We start from the raw sequence: 24912 nt of genomic DNA, 5'->3' as shown, positions 1-24912 counted from the left end.
ACAGAGGCTACAACAAAACATGCTAACCTCTCACCATTACCAATAACAGAGACTACAACAAAACATGCTAACCTCTCACCATTACCAATAACAGAGACTACAACAAAACATGCTAACCTCTCACCATTACCAATAACAGAGGCTACAACAAAACATGCTAACCTCTCACCATTACCAATAACAGAGACTACAACAAAACATGCTAACCTCTCACCATTACCAATAACAGAGGCTACAACAAAACATGCTAACCTCTCACCATTACCAATAACAGAGACTACAACAAAACATGCTAACCTCTCACCATTACCAATAACAGAGACTACAACAAAACATGCTAACCTCTCACCATTACCAATAACAGAGACTACAACAAAACATGCTAACCTCTCACCATTACCAATAACAGAGGCTACAACAAAACATGCTAACCTCTCACCATTACCAATAACAGAGGCTACAACAAAACATGCTAACCTCTCACCATTACCAATAACAGAGACTACAACAAAACATGCTAACCTCTCACCATTACCAATAACAGAGACTACAACAAAACATGCTAACCTCTCACCATTACCAATAACAGAGACTACAACAAAACATGCTAACCTCTCACCATTACCAATAACAGAGACTACAACAAAACATGCTAACCTCTCACCATTACCAATAACAGAGACTACAACAAAACATGCTAACCTCTCACCATTACCAATAACAGAGGCTACAACAAAACATGCTAACCTCTCACCATTACCAATAACAGAGGCTACAACAAAACATGCTAACCATCTCACCATTACCAATAACAGAGGCTACAACAAAACATGCTAACCTCTCACCATTACCAATAACAGAGACTACAACAAAACATGCTAACCTCTCACCATTACCAATAACAGAGACTACAACAAAACATGCTAACCTCTCACCATTACCAATAACAGAGACTACAACAAAACATGCTAACCTCTCACCATTACCAATAACAGAGACTACAACAAAACATGCTAACCTCTCACCATTACCAATAACAGAGACTACAACAAAACATGCTAACCTCTCACCATTACCAATAACAGAGGCTACAACAAAACATGCTAACCTCTCACCATTACCAATAACAGAGGCTACAACAAAACATGCTAACCTCTCACCATTACCAATAACAGAGACTACAACAAAACATGCTAACCTCTCACCATTACCAATAACAGAGACTACAACAAAACATGCTAACCTCTCACCATTACCAATAACAGAGACTACAACAAAACATGCTAACCTCTCACCATTACCAATAACAGAGACTACAACAAAACATTACAACAAAACATGCTAACCTCTCACCATTACCACCTCTCACCATTACCAATAACAGAGACTACAACAAAACATACCAATAACTAACCTCTCACCATTACCAATAACAGAGACTACAACAAAACATGCTAACCTCTCACCATTACCAATAACAGAGGCTACAACAAAACATGCTAACCTCTCACCATTACCAATAACAGAGACTACAACAAAACATGCTAACCTCTCACCATTACCAATAACAGAGGCTACAACAAAACATGCTAACCTCTCACCATTACCAATAACAGAGGCTACAACAAAACATGCTAACCTCTCACCATTACCAATAACAGAGGCTACAACAAAACATGCTAACCTCTCACCATTACCAATAACAGAGGCTACAACAAAACATGCTAACCTCTCACCATTACCAATAACAGAGAACTAAACAACAAAACATGAGACTACTAAACCTCTCACCATTACCAATAACAGAGGCTACAACAAAACATGCTAACCTCTCACCATTACCAATAACAGAGGCTACAACAAAACATGCTAACCTCTCACCATTACCAATAACAGAGGCTACAACAAAACATGCTAACCTCTCACCATTACCAATAACAGAGGCTACAACAAAACATGCTAACCTCTCACCATTACCAATAACAGAGGCTACAACAAAACATGCTAACCTCTCACCATTACCAATAACAGAGGCTACAACAAAACATGCTAACCTCTCACCATTACCAATAACAGAGGCTACAACAAAACATGCTAACCTCTCACCATTACCAATAACAGAGGCTACAACAAAACATGCTAACCTCTCACCATTACCAATAACAGAGGCTACAACAAAACATGCTAACCTCTCACCATTACATTACCAAAACATAACCTCTCACAGAGGAGACTACAACAAAACATGCTAACCTCTCACCATTACCAATAACAGAGGCTACAACAAAACATGCTAACCTCTCATCATTACCAATAACAGAGACTACAACAAAACATGCTAACCTCTCACCATTACCAATAACAGAGGCTACAACAAAACATGCTAACCTCTCACCATTACCAATAACAGAGGCTACAACAAAACATGCTAACCTCTCACCATTACCAATAACAGAGACTACAACAAAACATGCTAACCTCTCACCATTACCAATAACAGAGGCTACAACAAAACATGCTAACCTCTCACCATTACCAATAACAGAGGCTACAACAAAACATGCTAACCTCTCACCATTACCAATAACAGAGGCTACAACAAAACATGCTAACCTCTCACCATTACCAATAACAGAGGCTACAACAAAACATGCTAACCTCTCACCATTACCAAAACAGAGACTACAACAAAACATGCTAACCTCTCACCATTACCAATAACAGAGGCTACAACAAAACATGCTAACCTCTCACCATTACCAATAACAGAGGCTACAACAAAACATGCTAACCTCTCACCATTACCAATAACAGAGACTACAACAAAACATGCTAACCTCTCACCATTACCAAAAGAGACTACAAGAAAACAAAACACATGCTAACCTCTCACCATTACCAATAACAGAGGCTACAACAAAACATGCTAACCTCTCACCATTACCATTACCAAAACATAAACAGAGGCTACAACAAAACATGCTAACCTCTCACCATTACCAATAACAGAGGCTACAACAAAACATGCTAACCTCTCACCATTACCAATAACAGAGACTACAACAAAACATGCTAACCTCTCACCATTACCTCAGAGACTCACCATTACCAATAACAGAGACTACAACAAAACATGCTAACCTCTCACCATTACCAATAACAGAGGATACATCAAAACATGCTAACCTTTCACCATTACCAATAACAGAGGCTACAACAAAACATGCTAACTTCTCACCATTAGCAATAACAGAGGCTACAACAAAACATGCTAACCTCTCACCATTACCAATAACAGAGGCTACAACAATACATGACCAATAACAGAGACTACAACAAAACATGCTAACCTCTCACCATTACCAATAACAGAGGCTACAACAAAACATGCTAACCTCTCACCATTACCAATAACAGAGGCTACAACAAAACATGCTAACCTCTCACCATTACCAATAACAGAGGCTACAACAAAACATGCTAACTTCTCACCATTACCAATAACAGAGGCTACAACAAAACATGCTAACCTCTCACCATTACCAATAACAGAGACTACAACAAAACATGCTAACCTCTCACCATTACCAATAACAGAGACAACAACAAAACATGCTAACCTCTCACCATTACCAATAACAGAGGCTACAACAAAACATGCTAACCTCTCACCATTACCAATAACAGAGGCTACAACAAAACATACTAACCTCTCACCATTACCAATAACAGAGGCTACAACAACAAAATGCATTACCAATAACAGAGACAACAACAAAACATGCTAACCTCTCACCATTACCAATAACAGAGGCTACAACAAAACATGCTAACCTCTCACCATTACCAATAACAGAGACAACAACAAAACATGCTAACCTCTCACCATTACCAATAACAGAGGCTACAACAAAACATGCTAACTTCTCACCATTACCAATAACAGAGACAACAACAAAACACACTAACCTCTCACCATTACCAATAACAGAGACTACAACAAAACATACTAACCTCTCACCATTACCAATAACAGAGGCTACAACAAAACATACTAACCTCTCACCATTACCAATAACAGAGGCTACAACAAAACATGATAACCTCTCACCATTCCAATAACAGAGGCTACAACAAAACATGCTAACCTCTCACCATTACCAAAAACAGAGGCTACAACAAAACATACTAACCTCTCACCATTACCAATAACAGAGGATACAACAAAACATACTAACCTCTCACCATTACCAATAACAGAGACTACAACAAAACATGCTAACCTCTCACCATTACCAATAACAGAGACTACAACAAAACATACTAACCTCTCACCATTACCAATAACAGAGGCTACAACAAAACATACTAACCTCTCACCATTACCAATAACAGAGGCTACAACAAAACATGCTAACCTCTCACCATTACCAATAACAGAGGCTACAACAAAACATACCATTACCAATAACAGAGACTACAACAAAACACCTATTACCAATCAGAGGCTACACCATACTAACTCTCACCACTACCAATAACAGAGGCTACCAATAACAGAGGCTACAACAAAACATGCTAACCTCTCACCATTACCAAATAACAGAGACTACAACAAAACATGCTAACCTCTCACCATTACCAAAACAGAGACTACAACAAAACATACTAACCTCTCACCATTACCAATAACAGAGGATACAACAAAACATAAACCTCTCACCATTACCAATAACAGAGACTACAACAAAACATGCTAACCTCTCACCATTACCAATAACAGAGACTACAACAAAACATACTAACCTCTCACCATTACCAAAACATAACAGAGAGCTACAACAAAACATGATAACCTCTCACCATTCCAAATAACAGAGACTACAACAAAACATGCTAACCTCTCACCATTACCAATAACAGAGACTACAACAAAACATACTAACCTCTCACCATTACCAATAACAGAGGATACAACAAAACATGCTAACCTCTCACCATTACTAATAACAGAGGCTACAACAAAACATGCTAACCTCTCACCATTACCAATAACAGAGGATACAACAAAACATGCTAACCTCTCACCATTACCAATAACAGAGACTACAACAAAACATGCTAACCTCTCACCATTACCAATAACAGAGGGGGTCTGATCTTTGTGCCTCTGTAACTTTCTCATTCATCATCATTACTCACGATTCATTCATGATTATTCATCATCATTCAAGATTAATTCATGATTAGTCATAATCATGGTAGCATCACATGAATGTAGAAGTGTTCAGAAACATCTTCTATTCTTCCTGACAATACAAGTGAAGTGACTCCAAAATGACAGGACATTATTCACCATTCAGTTTCTATTAGGAAAAACATCCAAAACACAACCAAGACAAACTGCAAATTAATTCAACAAGTTAGTAGAATCACAAGCTTGATGTAATCACTGCAGGCATGGAATATGGGACCAAATACTAAACTTTTGACTAAATTAATTTGTTAGAGAGTCAGAATATAGTCAGAATACTGCCCCCTTTGGAGGAATTGCGTGCCCATAGTAAACAGAAAATAAAGTTGCTAATACATGCATAATAATTATTATTGAATAGAAAACACTCTAAAGCTTCTAAAACCGTTCAAATTATGTCTGTATGTAAAGCAGAACTCTCAGGGCAGCCATTCTCCCAAACTCTCTCTTGTCATCAGAAAAGTTGGGCCAACTTTGACATCATCGCCCCCACCCTTCCCAACCAGCTACAGATCTGGGAACAGTTTCTATCTCTTCAGCGCGATGTCTCCTTTCAATGGGGCGTTTCATTGTGAGAATCGCGCGCTCCCTCGCCCTTTGGCGAGCTGATAATTGTTTTGCACATTTATAACATCCTAAAGCTTGATTCTGCACTTAGTTTGACCAGTTTAGTCGACATATAATATGTAATTTTGAAGTTTTGATCCACTAGAATTTTGGCTGCATTTCAACCGGAATTTGTCGCGTTTGATAACCCAAAGACTTGAAAACCAAACGCAGTTTTTGGTAAGTATGACTCCTTCCACGTCTTCTGATCGAAGAACATCAAAGGTAAGGGAATATTTATGTGGTAATTTTGGGTTTCTGTGGACTCCAAACATAGAGGAGACATAATGCTAATTTCTGAGCGCCGTCTCATATTAAAGCCTAGTGAACGAATTCTGTAACGTTAACAATAAATGTAACACAGCGGTTGCATTAAGAAGCATATCTATATATATGTATCTTTCTATCTATATGTAGAACATGTATATTTAGTCAAAGTTTATGATGTGCATTGCTTGTAATCTGACGTTATCTGCCGGAGCTATCATCATTTCTCCGGACATTTGAGAAGCATTTTTTTAACATGGCGTCATTGTAAACAGAGATTTATGGATATAAATGGCATATTATTGAAAAAATAAATGTACTGTGTAACATGTCCTATTACTGTCATCTGATGAAGATTTTCAACAGGTTAGTGAATTATTTTTTTATTTTTATTTTAATCCTGCGTTTGTTTATTGCATATTTTGTTCAATTTGGCTATTGAAATTAGCTGTGTCTTTGGTGGTGGTTTGACATAAATATGTGCTATGTTTTCGCCGTAAAACATTTTAGAAATCTGACTTGCTGGCTAGATGAACAAGGTGTTTATCTTTCATTTGAGCTATTGGACTTGTTAATGTGTGGAGGTTAAATATTTCTGAGAATATTTTTGCATTCCATGCGCCACGTTCCAGCTGAACGTGGGAGGGGTCGTTCCCAAAAGGGAACCCACCACGTTAACAGACTTCTTTAAATGGAAACATAACTCCTTTCTTAACGAGCAGAGCATTAATTAACCTCAAATAAAAGGTGACATTATATACTGTCCGCTAATATGAAACATTATATCTCAAATCCAAAATGCTGGAGCAGAGCACCACATTTAAAACTGTAAGATTCACTGTCCAAACACATATGGTGTGGACAATGTGTGTCTGGTAAACACATGTGGATCTGGTGAACAGTTATCACTTGTTGACCAACTACAGGAATACTGACCTCAGAGTCTCCAGTTTACAGTGGGGATTCCCCAGTCCAGCAGAGAGCAGCTTCACTCCTGAATCCTTCAGGTCATTGTTACTCAGGTCCAGCTCTCTCAGGTGTGAGGGGTTTGACTCCAGAGCTGAGACCAGAGAAGCACAGCCTTCCTCTGTGACTAGACAGCCTGACAGCCTGACAAAGAGATCATCATGACTTCACAAACACACTGTTAATTTAACACCAGTAGTGTAGAAGGACAATGGCAGATGCATTCATTTTGTTATAATAATGTGAAAATCAATATAATATTATACACGTATTATAATACATATTTTTCTCTAACTGAATATTTCTTCCTGATGATTAGTTCTGATATGTCATTTTATTTACTCACAGAACAGCTCTGGAGGCTTTGACCACTGGCAGCAGCCTCAGAAGACCTTCCTCTGATCTGGAGTATTTCTTCAGGTCAAACACATCCAGCTCCTTTTCTGAAGTCAGCAACACAAAGACCAGAGCTGACCACTGTGCAGGTGACAGGAAGGGTTTTGAGAGACTTCCTGATCTCAGGTAGCTTTGGATCTCCTCCACTAGAGAATGGTCATTCAGTTCATTCAGACAGTGGAACAGATTGATGCTCCTCTCTGGAGAGGGATTCTCCCTGATCTTCTCCTTGATGTACTTGACTGTTTCTTCATGGCTCTGTGAGCTGCTTCTTGACTTTGTCAGTAGACCTTGTAAGTGCTTCTGATTGGACTCCAGTGAGAGGCCCAGAAGGAAGCGGAGGAAAAGGTCCAGGTTTCCCGTCTCACTTTGTAAGGCTTTATCCACAGCACTCTTGTAGAAAGTAACTTCAGACTTGTCACTTGTTTGCAGTTTGTCCATTAGATTCTCATTGTTGTTGTTGAATGAGAGGAACACATATACAGCAGCCAGAAACTCCTGAATGCTCAGATGCACGAAGCAGTACACCTTGTCCTGGTATAGCACACATTCCTCTTTAAAGAGCTCTGTGCACAATCCTGAGTACACTGAGGCTTCATTGACACCAATGCCAGCCTCTTTCAGGTCTTCTTCATAGAAAATCAGATTGCCATTCACAAGCTGTTGAAAAGCCAGTTTTCCCAGTGACAGAATGCTCTCTTTATTCCAGTGTGGACCTGTCTCTTCTTTCCCAAGATACTTTTCATTCTTCTGTTTGGTATGAAACTCCACAAGGTGTGTGTACATCTCAGTCAGAGTCTTGGGCATCTCTTCTCTCTTATGTTTCAGCATGTGTTCAAGGACTGTTGCAGAAATCCAACAGAAGACTGGAATGTGGCACATGATGTGGAGGCTCCTTGATGTCTTGATGTGTGAGATGATTCTGCTGGCCAGGTCCTCATCACTGAATCTCTTCCTGAAGTACTCCTCCTTCTGTGGGTCATTGAACCCTCGTACCTCTGTCACCTGGTCAACACACGCTGAAGGGATCTTATTGGCTGCTGCAGGTCGGGTAGTTATCCAGAGGAGAGCAGAGGGAAGCAGATTTCCCTTGATGAGATTTGTCAGCAGAACATCCACTGAGGTTGACTCTGAGACGTCCCAACAGATCTTGTTGTTCTGGAAGTCTAGGGGCAGTCGGCACTCATCCAGACCATCAAAGATGAACAGAACTTTGTACTTGTTGTAGTTGGAGATTCTTGATTGTTTGGTTTCCATTGAGAAGTGATTGAGAAGTTTAATGAAAGTGTGTTTGTCCTCTTTCATCAAATTCAGCTCCCGAAAAGGGAATGAAAATATAAATTGGACATCCTGATTTGCTTTTCCTTCAGCCCAGTCCAGAATGAACTTCTGCACAGAGACTGTTTTTCCAATGCCAGCGACTCCCTTTGTCAGCACAGTTCTGATAGGTTTGTCTTGTCCAGTTAAGGGTTTGAAGATGTCGTTACATTTGATTGCAGTCTCTGGTCTTGCTTGTTTCCTGGTTGTTGTCTCAATCTGTCTCAGCTCATGTTCATTATTGACCTCTCCTGTTCCACCCTCTGTGATGTAGAGCTCTGTGTAGATCTTATTGAGAAGTGTTGGGTTTCCTTGTTTAGCGATCCCCTCAAATACACATTGAAACTTCTTCTTTAGATTAGATTTGAGTTCACGTTGGAAAATCACAGCAAGATCATCTGAATCTAGAAATAACACAGATGATATTAATATTACGTCTGTTTTAATGCCTACAGTATTGTAGGACTGTTATAAAGTTGTACATTATAATAATTCATTCTCTTAACTGACTGTATAAATGTGTAAATGTTTTCATAATGCATTACAGACTGGGGTGACTGATTATATTATTATTGGTATTATTGATGGTATTATTAATGTTCTCTCTCTAAATTAATCACCACAACACATCCCTGCTGCTACTTGATGAGGTCACTAGGTGTTGTGTTAAGGCTGCTACAATATCATTGAGTTACACAGCTACTTTAGCTGTACTTTAGCTTCAGCTTTTAAATGTTATAAAACATCATTCAACATGAGGCAGACAGATCTTACATTTCTCCAGTGTGTCAGCAAGCTCCTTCTGGTTCATTTTCCTCAGGATGTGCAGTGTGATCTTCAGAGCCCCCTCTCTGGCACTGCTCTCCTGCTTCTCATCTTCAGCATCCACCACTTCCTTATCCTGCTTCTGACTCTCAAAGCCTTCTGGGAGTTCTGGACTAAGAATCCTCTTGAACATCTTCAGCTCGTTCTTCACAAATGTCAGAATTTTCTCTTCAAGCAACTGAAATAAATAAAGTAAATAAGTTAAGCAAGAGAATAAATGCTTTCTCATTAACACATTAATGAATGATTGACAGATCAACTTTACTAGAGTTAAACAAAAACAAATGTACATAACAGGACCACATACACTGAATATGGAGGCCAGGTCTGTTTGATGACTCTGGGAAGACTGACCACTGAGAATCTCTGACTCTGATCTCTCCTGTTGGTTTCTGTGGACAAAACATGAGATTACATCTCCTCATCCAGGAGTGTACACACACACACACACACACACACACACACACACACACACACACACACACACACACACACACACACACACACACACACACACACACACACACACACACACACACACAGGGAGGGAATGTTGTGTTTGTTTAATATTTTTTAGGACTATGCAAATGGACAAACAATGATTAGCCTATGGATTATGAAAACAACAACAATAAATGGGAAAATGGGAGGAGAAATGACTAGAGACAGTGTTGTTTAACTCACTGACCAGGACCCATGAGTTCTTCTTACCTTTGTTCAGTAGAAAAGTCTCCCTCTCTAAAGTTTATAGGACGATCCAAGCCTTCCTTTCCAAACTGTATAGGTTGACTCATAGACCGGTCACTCTTCATGGACACACAGCTGGGAACAGGGGAGGCTGGTCTCTCCTGCTTGATTGGGCTTCAACACAACAGAGACAAACATTACATCTCTCATCTACTCTGAGCTCAGATGGGGAAACATAAGAAGAGTTTCACAAATATAACTCACTTTTAGACGTTGACGCGCGCGAGCAGTGTGTCATTTTTTATGACGGAATTCATTTAGCGTCGCGAGCGTTGTAGTCAGTCTGTCAGCCCCGCTAAAAGGCTGGTGTCGTTACTCTGCTTCTCCGGGGGATGTTGAGGTACATTTACTAACCGGGAGGATTCGAATTATGTAATTTATTGGAGGGCTGGAAGACGCACTTTCGAGGTTGTTTACTCACAATATCAGATATTAAATTGATTTTTTATAATGAATGTTTACTGAGGTTGAGGATCTGACTAGTGATTATTTACCCGGGGTTCAATACCTGCTATTGAGGCGCCCTGAAAATAATATTCAAAAGTTCGGTCCTTGGACACAGAGGGGTTAAACACTAAAGTTACCGTCCATCTAGTGAAGAGAGGAGAACCAGACAGAGGTAGCCAGCATCCGTCAACGAGAGAGGGAGAAGTCCTCACCGGGATTTAACAGGTGGAAGAAACAACCGGGGAGCTCCATCGGTCCACAAGAAATGCAGACAGCCGGTGATGATGTAGTGGTAGCTATGGTAACTAAGATGCTGCTGGTAGAGTAGCTATGGTAACCAGGATGCTGCTGGTAGAGTAGCTATGGTAACTAGGATGCTGCTGGTAGAGTAGCTAGCTAGCTTACCGAGCTGTACCGACTAGCTAGCAGGTTGTTCGTCTTTCCCTCGTCTCGATGATGAATCCGGTGAACCACAAAATGAAACAAGGACAGAGAGTGAAAAGGATCTGGCTACACTCATACTGTCCCTGACCGTAAAGAAAAAAAGCCAATTGAACAATAAACTTCGGTGTCTCAACACTAAAACAAACTCTGTCGTTATTCCCCAAGATCACCTCAGTCCACTCTGCGCGTAACCGGCTTGGCGCCACACCGAACGGGGACGCGGACTGTTCTGTACGGGGACGCGGACAGTCCCAGAACGCGGACATGAGCAGTGGAACACAATCAACTAAACCCAGTCTTTACAGTGGGTTACATTAGTAATATTCATTTTTTATTATTATGTTAAACAAACATTCAATATTTTGAGATCTGGGACCATGTTCACACAGTGTCTCAGAGTAGAACATTGGTCGTATAAGTGCTGAGAATAAAGACATTTTACACCTATGGGTATAAGTGGGTGGGTAACTATGCATGAAGTCTCTAGTCCCACCTAGTCGGCAGATATTTAGGACACATCGTGAGCTAGTAGATAAGAGTTAACAGCAGGTGTCCTGAGTAGTTAATAGTTAACAGCAGGTGTCCTAAGTAGTTAAGAGTTAACAGCAGCTGTCCTAAGTAGTTAAGAGTTAACAGCAGGTGTCCTAAGTAGTTAAGAGTTAACAGCAGCTGTCCTAAGTAGTTAAGAGTTAACAGCAGGTGTCCTAAGTAGTTAAGAGTTAACAGCAGCTGTCCTAAGTAGTTAAGAGTTAACAGCAGGTGTCCTAAGTAGATAAGAGTTAACAGCAGGTGTCCTAAGTAGTTAAGAGTTAACAGCAGCTGTCCTAAGTAGTTAAGAGTTAACAGCAGGTGTCCTAAGTAGTTAAGAGTTAACAGCAGGTGTCCTAAGTAGTTAAGAGTTAACAGCAGCTGTCCTAAGTAGTTAAGAGTTAACAGCAGGTGTCCTGAGTAGTTAATAGTTAACAGCAGGTGTCCTAAGTAGTTAAGAGTTAACAGCAGCTGTCCTAAGTAGTTAAGAGTTAACAGCAGGTGTCCTAAGTAGTTAAGAGTTAACAGCAGCTGTCCTAAGTAGTTAAGAGTTAACAGCAGGTGTCCTAAGTAGTTAAGAGTTAACAGCAGGTGTCTTGATAATACTATAGAATAATGCAGAGAGTCATTGGTTCCTGCTCCACATGTAATTGTTTTGAAGTAGTTAAAATAATGTTTCGATGTTTGATAGGATCAATCTATAAATAATGTTTTGATATTTGATATGATCAATCCATTAATAATATATGTCTTGTGCTTTTGGCAATGATTTATGTATAATAATGATGTATAACAAGTGATACCATGTATGTCTCTAAAGCGTTTTGTCTTCATTTTGGCAGATTAACTCATGTTTATTCCCCAAGATTAACTCAGGTTTTCACCCAGTGGCTAAGGAATTGGACCTGTGGCCTAAAGTTGGCTGGTTCAAATCCCGGTGTAAAATGTGCGATTTGCCAACTGCTGGGTTGTGTGATGTCATTTATTGACGGGCTGGAAGACGCACTCTGTCTTTTCTATTCTGAGGTTGTTTACTCGCAATATCAGATATTAAGATGATTTTTATAATGCATTTATTCTAAGGTTGAGGTTCTGACTAGTGATTATTTACCTGGGATTCAATACCTGCTATAGTCACTTTTTTTCTCACCCAAAAGCAACACAGCCCAAATAGGAGATATACAGCAAACTAAAGTAATGAGACCATTTTAGAAAATCATGGGACATATAGTCTGTGGTTGCTGCTATTTTATGTCCATCATATTGCTGCTTGTAGACTATAACTGATGCTTCATGGTCCATCATATTGCTGCTTGTAGACTATAACTGATGCTTCATGGTCCATCATATTGCTGCTTGTAGACTATAACTGATGCCTCATGGTCCATCATATTGCTGCTTGTAGTCTATAACTGATGCTTCATGGTCCATCATATTGCTGCTTGTAGTCTATAACTGATGCTTCATGGTCCATCATATTGCTGCTTGTAGACTATAACTGATGCTTCATGGTCCATCATATTGCTGCTTGTAGACTATAACTGATGCTTCATGATCCATCATATTGCTGCTTGTAGACTATAACTGATGCTTCATGGTCCATCATATTGCTGCTTGTAGTCTATAACTGATGCTTCATGGTCCATCATATTGCTGCTTGTAGTCTATAACTGATGCTTCATGGTCCATCATATTGCTGCTTGTAGACTATAACTGATGCTTCATGGTCCATCATATTGCTGCTTGTAGACTATAACTGATGCTTCATGGTCCATCATAATGCTGCTTGTAGACTATAACTGATGCTTCATGGTCCATCATATTGCTGCTTGTAGCCTATAACTGATGCCTCATGGTCCATCATATTGCTGCTTGTAGACTATAACTGATGCTTCATGGTCCATCATATTGCTGCTTGTAGACTATAACTGATGCTTCATGGTCCATCATATTGCTGCTTGTAGTCTATAACTGATGCTTCATGGTCCATCATATTGCTGCTTGTAGACTATAACTGATGCTTCATGGTCCATCATATTGCTGCTTGTAGACTATAACTGATGCTTCATGGTCTATTGCTGCTTGTAGACTATAACTGATGCTTCATGGTCTATTGCTGCTTGTAGTCTATAACTGATGCTTCATGGTCCATCATATTGCTGCTTGTAGACTATAACTGATGCTTCATGGTCCATCATATTGCTGCTTGTAGACTATAACTGATGCTTCATGGTCCATCATAATGCTGCTTGTAGACTATAACTGATGCTTCATGGTCCATCATATTGCTGCTTGTAGACTATAACTGATGCTTCATGGTCCATCATATTGCTGCTTGTAGACTATAACTGATGCTTCATGGTCCATCATATTGCTGCTTGTAGACTATAACTGATGCTTCATGGTCCATCATATTGCTGCTTGTAGTCTATAACTGATGCTTCATGGTCCATCATATTGCTGCTTGTAGACTATAACTGATGCTTCATGGTCCATCATATTGCTGCTTGTAGTCTATAACTGATGCTTCATGGTCCATCATATTGCTGCTTGTAGACTATAACTGATGCTTCATGGTCCATCATATTGCTGCTTGTAGTCTATAACTGATGCTTCATGGTCCATCATATTGCTGCTTGTAGACTATAACTGATGCTTCATGGTCCATCATATTGCTGCTTGTAGACTATAACTGATGCTTCATGGTCCATCATATTGCTGCTTGTAGACTATAACTGATGCTTCATGGTCCATCATATTGCTGCTTGTAGACTATAACTGATGCTTCATGGTCCATCATATTGCTGCTTGTAGTCTATAACTGATGGTTCATGGTCCATCATATTGCTGCTTGTAGACTATAACTGATGCTTCATGGTCCATCATATTGCTGCTTGTAGACTATAACTGATGCTTCATGGTCCATCATATTGCTGCTTGTAGTCTATAACTGATGCTTCATGGTCCATCATATTGCTGCTTGTAGACTATAACTGATGCTTCATGGTCCATCATATTGCTGCTTGTAGCCTATAACTGATGCTTCATGGTCCATCATATTGCTGCTTGTAGACTATAACTGATGCTTCATGGTCTATTGTTGCTTGTAGACTATAACTGATGCTTCATGGTCCATCATATTGCTGCTTGTAGACTATAACTGATGCTTCATGGTCCATCATATTGCTGCTTGTAGACTATAACTGATGCTTCATGGTCCATCATATTGCTGCTTGTAGACTATAACTGATGCTTCATGGTCCATCATATTGCTGCTTGTAGACTATAACTGATGCTTCATGGTCCATCATATTGCTGCTTGTAGTCTATAACTGATGGTTCATGGTCCATCATATTGCTGCTTGTAGACTATAACTGATGCTTCATGGTCATATTGCTGCTTGTAGACTATAACTGATGCTTCATGGTCCATCATATTGCTGCTTGTAGACTATAACTGATGCTTCATGGTCCATCATATTGCTGCTTGTAGTCTATAACTGATGCTTCATGGTCCATCATATTGCTGCTTGTAGCCTATAACTGATGCTTCATGGTCCATCATATTGCTGCTTGTAGACTATAACTGATGCTTCATGGTCCATCATATTGCTGCTTGTAGACTATAACTGATGCTTCATGGTCCATCATATTGCTGCTTGTAGACTATAACTGATGCTTCATGGTCCATCATATTGCTGCTTGTAGACTATAACTGATGCTTCATGGTCCATCATATTGCTGCTTGTAGACTATAACTGATGGTTCATGGTCCATCATATTGCTGCTTGTAGACTATAACTGATGCTTCATGGTCTATTGCTGCTTGTAGACTATAACTGATGCTTCATGGTCATATTGCTGCTTGTAGACTATAACTGATGCTTCATGGTCCATCATATTGCTGCTTGTAGACTATAACTGATGCTTCATGGTCCATCATATTGCTGCTTGTAGACTATAACTGATGCTTCATGGTCCATCATATTGCTGCTTGTAGTCTATAACTGATGCTTCATGGTCCATCATATTGCTGCTTGTAGACTATAACTGATGCTTCATGGTCCATCATATTGCTGCTTGTAGACTATAACTGATGCTTCATGGTCCATCATATTGCTGCTTGTAGACTATAACTGATGCTTCATGGTCCATCATATTGCTGCTTGTAGTCTATAACTGATGGTTCATGGTCCATCATATTGCTGCTTGTAGACTATAACTGATGCTTCATGGTCATATTGCTGCTTGTAGACTATAACTGATGCTTCATGGTCCATCATATTGCTGCTTGTAGTCTATAACTGATGCTTCATGGTCCATCATATTGCTGCTTGTAGACTATAACTGATGCTTCATGGTCCATCATATTGCTGCTTGTAGACTATAACTGATGCTTCATGGTCCATCATATTGCTGCTTGTAGACTATAACTGATGCTTCATGGTCCATCATATTGCTGCTTGTAGCCTATAACTGATGCTTCATGGTCCATCATATTGCTGCTTGTAGACTATAACTGATGCTTCATGGTCCATCATATTGCTGCTTAACTGATAGGTCCTATAACTGATGCTTCATGGTCCATCATATTGCTGCTTGTAGACTATAACTGATGCTTCATGGTCCATCATATTGCTGCTTGTAGACTATAACTGATGCTTCATGGTCCATCATATTGCTGCTTGTAGTCTATAACTGATGCTTCATGGTCCATCATATTGCTGCTTGTAGACTATAACTGATGCTTCATGGTCCATCATATTGCTGCTTGTAGACTATAACTGATGCTTCATGGTCCATCATATTGCTGCTTGTAGTCTATAACTGATGCTTCATGGTCCATCATATTGCTGCTTGTAGACTATAACTGATGCTTCATGGTCCATCATATTGCTGCTTGTAGACTATAACTGATGCTTCATGGTCCATCATATTGCTGCTTGTAGACTATAACTGATGCTTCATGGTCCATCATATTGCTGCTTGTAGTCTATAACTGATGCTTCATGGTCCATCATATTGCTGCTTGTAGTCTATAACTGATGCTTCATGGTCATATTGCTGCTTGTAGACTATAACTGATGCTTCATGGTCCATCATATTGCTGCTTGTAGACTATAACTGATGCTTCATGGTCCATCATATTGCTGCTTGTAGACTATAACTGATGCTTCATGGTCCATCATATTGCTGCTTGTAGACTATAACTGATGCTTCATGGTCCATCATATTGCTGCTTGTAGACTATAACTGATGCTTCATGGTCCATCATATTGCTGCTTGTAGACTATAACTGATGCTTCATGGTCCATCATATTGCTGCTTGTAGTCTATAACTGATGCTTCATGGTCCATCATATTGCTGCTTGTAGACTATAACTGATGCTTCATGGTCCATCATATTGCTGCTTGTAGACTATAACTGATGCTTCATGGTCCATCATATTGCTGCTTGTAGTCTATAACTGATGCTTCATGGTCCATCATATTGCTGCTTGTAGACTATAACTGATGCTTCATGGTCCATCATATTGCTGCTTGTAGACTATAACTGATGCTTCATGGTCCATCATATTGCTGCTTGTAGTCTATAACTGATGCTTCATGGTCCATCATATTGCTGCTTGTAGACTATAACTGATGCTTCATGGTCCATCATATTGCTGCTTGTAGACTATAACTGATGCTTCATGGTCCATCATATTGCTGCTTGTAGACTATAACTGATGCTTCATGGTCCATCATATTGCTGCTTGTAGTCTATAACTGATGCTTCCAGGTCCATCATATTGCTGCTTGTAGACTATAACTGATGCTTCATGGTCCATCATATTGCTGCTTGTAGACTATAACTGATGCTTCATGGTCCATCATATTGCTGCTTGTAGACTATAACTGATGCTTCATGGTCCATCATATTGCTGCTTGTAGTCTATAACTGATGCTTCATGGTCCATCATATTGCTGCTTGTAGCCTATAACTGATGCTTCATGGTCCATCATATTGCTGCTTGTAGTCTATAACTGATGCTTCATGGTCCATCATATTGCTGCTTGTAGTCTATAACTGATGCTTCATGGTCCATCATATTGCTGCTTGTAGACTATAACTGATGCTTCATGGTCCATCATATTGCTGCTTGTAGTCTATAACTGATGCTTCATGGTCCATCATATTGCTGCTTGTAGACTATAACTGATGCTTCATGGTCCATCATATTGCTGCTTGTAGACTATAACTGATGCTTCATGGTCCATCATATTGCTGCTTGTAGACTATAACTGATGCTTCATGGTCCATCATATTGCTGCTTGTAGTCTATAACTGATGCTTCATGGTCCATCATATTGCTGCTTGTAGACTATAACTGATGCCTCATGGTCCATCATATTGCTGCTTGTAGACTATAACTGATGCTTCATGGTCCATCATATTGCTGCTTGTAGTCTATAACTGATGCTTCATGGTCCATCATATTGCTGCTTGTAGTCTATAACTGATGCTTCATGGTCCATCATATTGCTGCTTGTAGACTATAACTGATGCTTCATGGTCCATCATATTGCTGCTTGTAGACTATAACTGATGCTTCATGGTCCATCATATTGCTGCTTGTAGACTATAACTGATGCTTCATGGTCCATCATATTGCTGCTTGTAGACTATAACTGATGCTTCATGGTCCATCATATTGCTGCTTGTAGACTATAACTGATGCTTCATGGTCCATCATATTGCTGCTTGTAGACTATAACTGATGCTTCATGGTCCATCATATTGCTGCTTGTAGACTATAACTGATGCTTCATGGTCCATCATATTGCTGCTTGTAGACTATAACTGATGCTTCATGGTCTTATGCTGACATCTATTGGAAATATTTAGTAATTAAAAGTTATTAATTCACGGACAGACATTGGTGAGGCAGCTGAGAAATAAAGTGTATTTTTCTGGTTAATTCCTTAGATCTCTAACCTGCCCCACCTATCACACGCCAATTGCTGGACTTTCACATAGAGGTTACTTGGTCACCCAGTTCAAACCACATTTGAAAAATAAAACACGTGGCTTGTTGATCAAGTGTTCTGCCTTGAAATAATAAATATAGTAAAATAACAAAACAAAAACAGCAAAATGCTGAGACAGGTTTTGAAAAACAAAATAATCATAATGCTATTTAGTACTATAATGGTATTTACTAACATAATATTATTACTAAAACAGTTTCTAATAGTGTTCTAGGCTACCCTAGGGTTAGGGTTAGGGGTTAAGGCTAAAATAGGTTATACATAGGGTTAGAGTTTCTGTATAGCACTTTGTTCACATACACTTCCACACAATAATAAACATAATTTCACAAGTTTCGACGAACTTTACCGGTACTATTTGGATGTATTCATCTGAATGTTGTGACCACCATTGACAGTGGATTACTGAACAAAAAGCGCCAACAAAACAGAGTTTTTGGGACAAAAAGAGGAACTTTATCGAACAAAACAAACATTAATTGTGTAACCGGGACTCTTGTGACAACAACCAGATGAAGCTCATCAAAGGTAAGTGATTAATTATATCGCTATTTCTGACTTTCATGACTCCTCTAGTTGGCTTGAAAATGTGTGTATGCTTTTGTATGCGGGGCGCTGTCCTCAGATAATCACATGGTATACTTTCGCCGTAAAGCCTTTTTGAAATCTGACACAGCGACTGGATTAACAAGAAGTTCATCTTTAAGCCGACACTTGTATAATTTATGAATCTTTATTATGAGTATTTCTGTATTTAGTATTTGGCGCTCTGCAATTTCACCGGATGTTGGCCAGGTGGTAAGCTACCGTCTCAATAAGACGTTTTAAACGGGTTTGAAGAGTGAGTTGATATAACGGTAATGCTGCTTGTAACAACCATCATAATTGGTAAAAAAAAAATATTCCATTATATTAAACAATAATTCAAATCAAATCAAATCTAATTGCACCAAATTCAACAGGTTTAGACCTCACAGTGAAATGCTGAATGCTGAATTCAACAGGTTTAGACCTCACAGTGAAATGCTGAATTCAACAGGTTTAGACCTCACAGTGAAATGCTGAATTCAACAGGTTTAGACCTCACAGTGAAATGCTGAATTCAACAGGTTTAGACCTCACAGTGAAATATTGAATTCAACAGGTTTACACCTCACAGTGAAATGCTGAATTCAACAGGTTTAGACCTCACAGTGAAATGCTGAATTCAACAGGTTTAGACCTCACAGTGAAATGCTGAATTCAACAGGTTTAGACCTCACAGTGAAATGCTGAATTCAACAGGTTTACACCTCACAGTGAAATGCTGAATTCAACAGGTTTAGACCTCACAGTGAAATGCTGAATTCAACAGGTTTAGACCTCACAGTGAAATGCTGAATTCAACAGGTTTACACCTCACAGTGAAATGCTGAATTCAACAGGTTTAGACCTCACAGTGAAATGCTGAATTCAACAGGTTTAGACCTCACAGTGAAATGCTGAATTCAACAGGTTTAGACCTCACAGTGAAATGCTGAATTCAACAGGTTTAGACCTCACAGTGAAATGCTGAATACAACAGGTTTAGACCTCACAGTGAAATGCTGAATACAACAGGTTTAGACCTCACAGTGAAATGCTGAATTCAACAGGTTTACACCTCACAGTGAAATGCTGAATTCAACAGGTTTAGACCTCACAGTGAAATGCTGAATTCAACAGGTTTAGACCTCACAGTGAAATGCTGAATTCAACAGGTTTAGACCTCACAGTGAAATGCTGAATTCAACAGGTTTAGACCTCACAGTGAAATGCTGAATTCAACAGGTTTACACCTCACAGTGAAATGCTGAATTCAACAGGTTTAGACCTCACAGTGAAATGCTGAATTCAACAGGTTTAGACCTCACAGTGAAATGCTGAATTCAACAGGTTTAGACCTCACAGTGAAATGCTGAATTCAACAGGTTTAGACCTCACAGTGAAATGCTGAATACAACAGGTTTAGACCTCACCGTGAAATGCTGAATACAACAGGTTTACACCTCACAGTGAAATGCTGAATTCAACAGGTTTACACCTCACAGTGAAATGCTGAATTCAACAGGTTTAGACCTCACAGTGAAATGCTGAATTCAACAGGTTTAGACCTCACAGTGAAATGCTGAATTCAACAGGTTTAGACCTCACAGTGAAATGCTGAATACAACAGGTTTAGACCTCACAGTGAAATGCTGAATTCAACAGGTTTAGACCTCACAGTGAAATGCTGAATTCAACAGGTTTAGACCTCACAGTGAAATGCTGAATTCAACAGGTTTACACCTCACAGTGAAATGCTGAATTCAACAGGTTTACACCTCACAGTGAAATGCTGAATTCAACAGGTTTAGACATCACAGTGAAATGCTGAATTCAACAGATTTAGACCTCACAGTGAAATGCTGAATTCAACAGGTTTAGACCTCACAGTGAAATGCTGAATTCAACAGGTTTAGACCTCACAGTGAAATGCTGAATTCAACAGGTTTAGACCTCACAGTGAAATGCTGAATTCAACAGGTTTAGACCTCACAGTGAAATGCTGAATACAACAGGTTTAGACCTCACAGTGAAATGCTGAATACAACAGGTTTAGACCTCACAGTGAAATGCTGAATTCAACAGGTTTAGACCTCACAGTGAAATGTTGAATTCAACAGGTTTAGACCTCACAGTGAAATGCTGAATACAACAGGTTTAGACCTCACAGTGAAATGCTGAATTCAACAGGTTTAGACCTCACAGTGAAATGCTGAATTCAACAGGTTTAGACCTCACAGTGAAATGCTGAATTCAACAGGTTTAGACCTTACAGTGAAATGCTGAATTCAACAGGTTTAGACCTCACAGTGAAATGCTGAATTCAACAGGTTTAGACCTCACAGTGAAATGCTGAATTCAACAGGTTTAGACCTCACAGTGAAATGCTGAATTCAACAGGTTTAGACCTTACAGTGAAATGCTGAATTCAACAGGTTTAGACCTCACAGTGAAATGCTGAATTCAACAGGTTTAGACCTTACAGTGAAATGCTGAATTCAACAGGTTTAGACCTCACAGTGAAATGCTGAATTCAACAGGTTTAGACCTCACAGTGAAATGCTGAATTCAACAGGTTTAGACCTTACAGTGAAATGCTGAATTCAACAGGTTTAGACCTTACAGTGAAATGCTGAATTCAACAGGTTTAGACCTCACAGTGAAATACTTATGAGCCCCTAACAAACAATGCAGGTAAGTTAAACATATGAATAAGAATAAGAAATAAAAGTAACAAGTAATTAGAGCAGCAGTAAAATAACAACAGCCAGACTATATACAGGGGGTACCATACAGAGTTAATGTGGAGGGCCACCGGTTAGTTGAGGTAATATATACATGTAGGTAGAGTTATTAAAGTGATTATGCATAGATGATTACAACAGAGAGTAGCAGTGGTGTAAAAGGGAGGTCAATGCAAATAGTCTGGGTAGCCTTGTGATTAGGTGTTCAGGAGTCTTATGGCTTGGGGGTAGAAGCAGTTTAGAAGCCTTTTGGACCTAGACATGGCACTCCGGTACCGCTTGCCGTGTGGTAGCAGAGAGAACAGTCTATGACTAGGGTGGCTGGAGTCTTTCAGTTTTTAGGGCCTTCCTTTGACACCGCCTGGTATAGAGGTCCTGGATGGCAGGAAGCTTGGCCCCAGTGATGTACTGGGCAATACGCACTTGCCTCTGTAGTGCCTTGCGGTCGGAGGCCAAGCAGTTGCCATACCAGGCAGTGATGCAACCAGCCAGGATGATCTCGATGGTGCAGCTGTAGAACGCTTTGAGGATCTGAGGACCCATGCCAAATCTTGTCAGTCTCCTGAGGGGGAATAGGTTTTGTTGTTCCCTCTTCCCGACTGTCTTGGTGTGCTCGGACCATGTTAGTTTATTGGTGATGTGGATGCCAAGGAACTTGAAGCTCTCAACCTGCTCCACTTCAGCCCCGTCGATGAGAATGGGGGAGTGCTCGGTCCTCTTTTTCCTGTAGTCCACAATTATCTCCTTAGTCCTGAATATGTTGAGGCATAGGTTGTTATTCTGCCAACACCCGACCAGGTCTCAGACCTCCTCCCTATAGGCTGTCTCGTCGTTGCCGGTGATCAGACCTACTACTGTTGTGTCATCGTAAAACTTAATGATTGTGTTGGAGTCGTGCCTGGCCATGCAGTCATGAGTGAACAGGGATTACAAGAGGGGGCTGAGCATGCACCCCTGAGGGGTCCCTATGTTGAGGATCAGTGTGGCGGATGTGTTGTTACCTACCCTTACCACCTGGGTGCGGCCTGTCAGAAAGTCTAGGATCCGGTTGCAGAGGGAGGTGTTTAGTCCCAAGGTCCTTATCTTATTGATGAGCTTTGAGGGCCCTATGGTGTTGATTGCTGAGCTGTAGTCAGTGAATAGCATTCTCACATAGGTGTTCCTTTTGTCCAGGTGGGAAAGGGCTGTGTGGAGTCCAATAGAGATTGCATCATCTGTAGATCTGTTAGGGTGGTGTGAAAATTGGAGTGGATCTTGCGTTTCTGGGATAATGGTGTTGATATGAGCCACGTTTTATGTTCAATCAATCAATTGAGTTATATTTTGCTACTTGTAGGCTACTGTTTGTAATTTGTCTCAATTTATTTTATAATGTGTAAACTAACATGATTTAGTGCAATTTTATTGGGTAGCATTAGAATAAGACTCTTCAATATTTGCAGCCATAGTTGATAATATTTCTCTAGGTGCTGATCCGTCATCAGTATTGTGAAATAATTATAATATTAACTTCATAAAGCTAGGGGGCAGTATCCTGAAATTCGGAGAGTCTGGCGTTCCCGAAGTGAACTGCCTGTTACTCAGGCCCAGAAGCCTGGATATGCATATAATTGGTAGATAAAACTGTTAAAATAATGTCTGTGAGTATAACAGAACTGATATGGCAGGCGAAAACCCCAGGAAAATCCATCCAGGAAATGGGATTTTTTTGATGTGTCATTGTTTTCCATTGACTTCCTATTGAATAAAGTGGGATTTAGCGCCCAGATTGCAGTTCTTACGGCTTCCACTAGATGTCAACAGTCTTCATACATGGTTTCAGGCTTGTTTAATAATACGTTTTAGGAAGAGGACATTTTCCCTGTCACTCTAGGTTTACGCGCATGACCTTGTTTACGCTCTCCGTTCTTTTTCCTTTCTATTGAATACACTGTTGTCCGGTTGATATATGATCGATTATATAGATATTTGAGAACCTAAGGATTTATCTTAAGGCTAGGTGGGCGCTAGCGTCCCACCTCGACAACATCCGGTGAAATTGCAGAGTGCCAAATTCATTGATAAAACAAATATATATATATATAATATATATATACAAATCTTAATATTAAACATTCATGAAAATACAGTGTCATAAATGATTCTTTAGCTTAGAATCTTGGTAATCGAACCGCTTTGTCGGATTTACAATAGGCTTTACGGCAAAAGCATAGCATTTGATCGTCCGAGGACAGCGCCTCACCAACTTTCTGCATTAGCATAAATTCATCACCTGCACAAGTGTCATAAAACTCAAAAATAGTGATAAAATAAAAGACTTACCTTTGAAGATCTTCCTCTGTTGGCAATCCAATGGGTCCCAGGAACACAATAAATTGACGTTTTGTTCGATAAAGTCCCTTTAAATCTCCAAAACTCTGTTTTGTTGGTGCGTTCTGTTCAGTAATCCACTGGCTCAATGGCGTTCAAAACATGCAGACCAATACATCCTAATAGTACCGGTAAAGTTCGTCAAAACATGCAGACCAATACATCCTAATAGTACCGGTAAATTTCGTCAAAACATGCAGACCAATACATCTTAATAGTACCGGTAAAGTTCGTCAAAACATGCAGACCAATACATCTTAATAGTACCGGTAAAGTTCGTCAAAACATGCAGACCAATACATCCTAATAGTACCGGTAAAGTTCGTCAAAACATGCAGACCAATACATCCTAATAGTACCAGTAAAGTTTGTCAAAAGATGCAGACTAATACATCCTAATAGTAC

General features: G+C 39.7%; 1 protein-coding gene across 8 annotated transcripts in view; it reads right to left on the bottom strand.

Annotated features, from left to right (window-relative positions):
- The window catches only part of LOC127919307 (NLR family CARD domain-containing protein 3-like), a 45663-nt gene that overhangs the window by 2536 nt on the left and 18215 nt on the right, over window positions 1–24912 (bottom strand). For 6 of the 8 annotated variants that reach the window (XM_052502809.1, XM_052502808.1, XM_052502811.1 and 3 more), the window contains 5 exons: window positions 10343–10492; window positions 9939–10023; window positions 9581–9809; window positions 7440–9210; window positions 7064–7237 (listed from right to left, as the gene is read on the bottom strand). In XM_052502809.1, the coding sequence (XP_052358769.1) occupies window positions 7064–7237; window positions 7440–9210; window positions 9581–9809; window positions 9939–10023; window positions 10343–10492 (2409 nt within the window). The remainder of the gene's footprint in view (window positions 1–7063; window positions 7238–7439; window positions 9211–9580; window positions 9810–9938; window positions 10024–10342; window positions 10493–24912) is intronic. The other 2 variants (XM_052502813.1, XM_052502816.1) reach the window with 2 other exon arrangements.

The sequence above is a fragment of the Oncorhynchus keta genome, unplaced genomic scaffold (assembly GCF_023373465.1).
Source record: "Oncorhynchus keta strain PuntledgeMale-10-30-2019 unplaced genomic scaffold, Oket_V2 Un_contig_16315_pilon_pilon, whole genome shotgun sequence".
Classification (NCBI taxonomy): Eukaryota; Metazoa; Chordata; class Actinopteri; order Salmoniformes; family Salmonidae; genus Oncorhynchus; species Oncorhynchus keta.
Note: the sequence above shows the minus strand (reverse complement) of the source record. Positions and strands in the feature narration are given on the sequence as shown.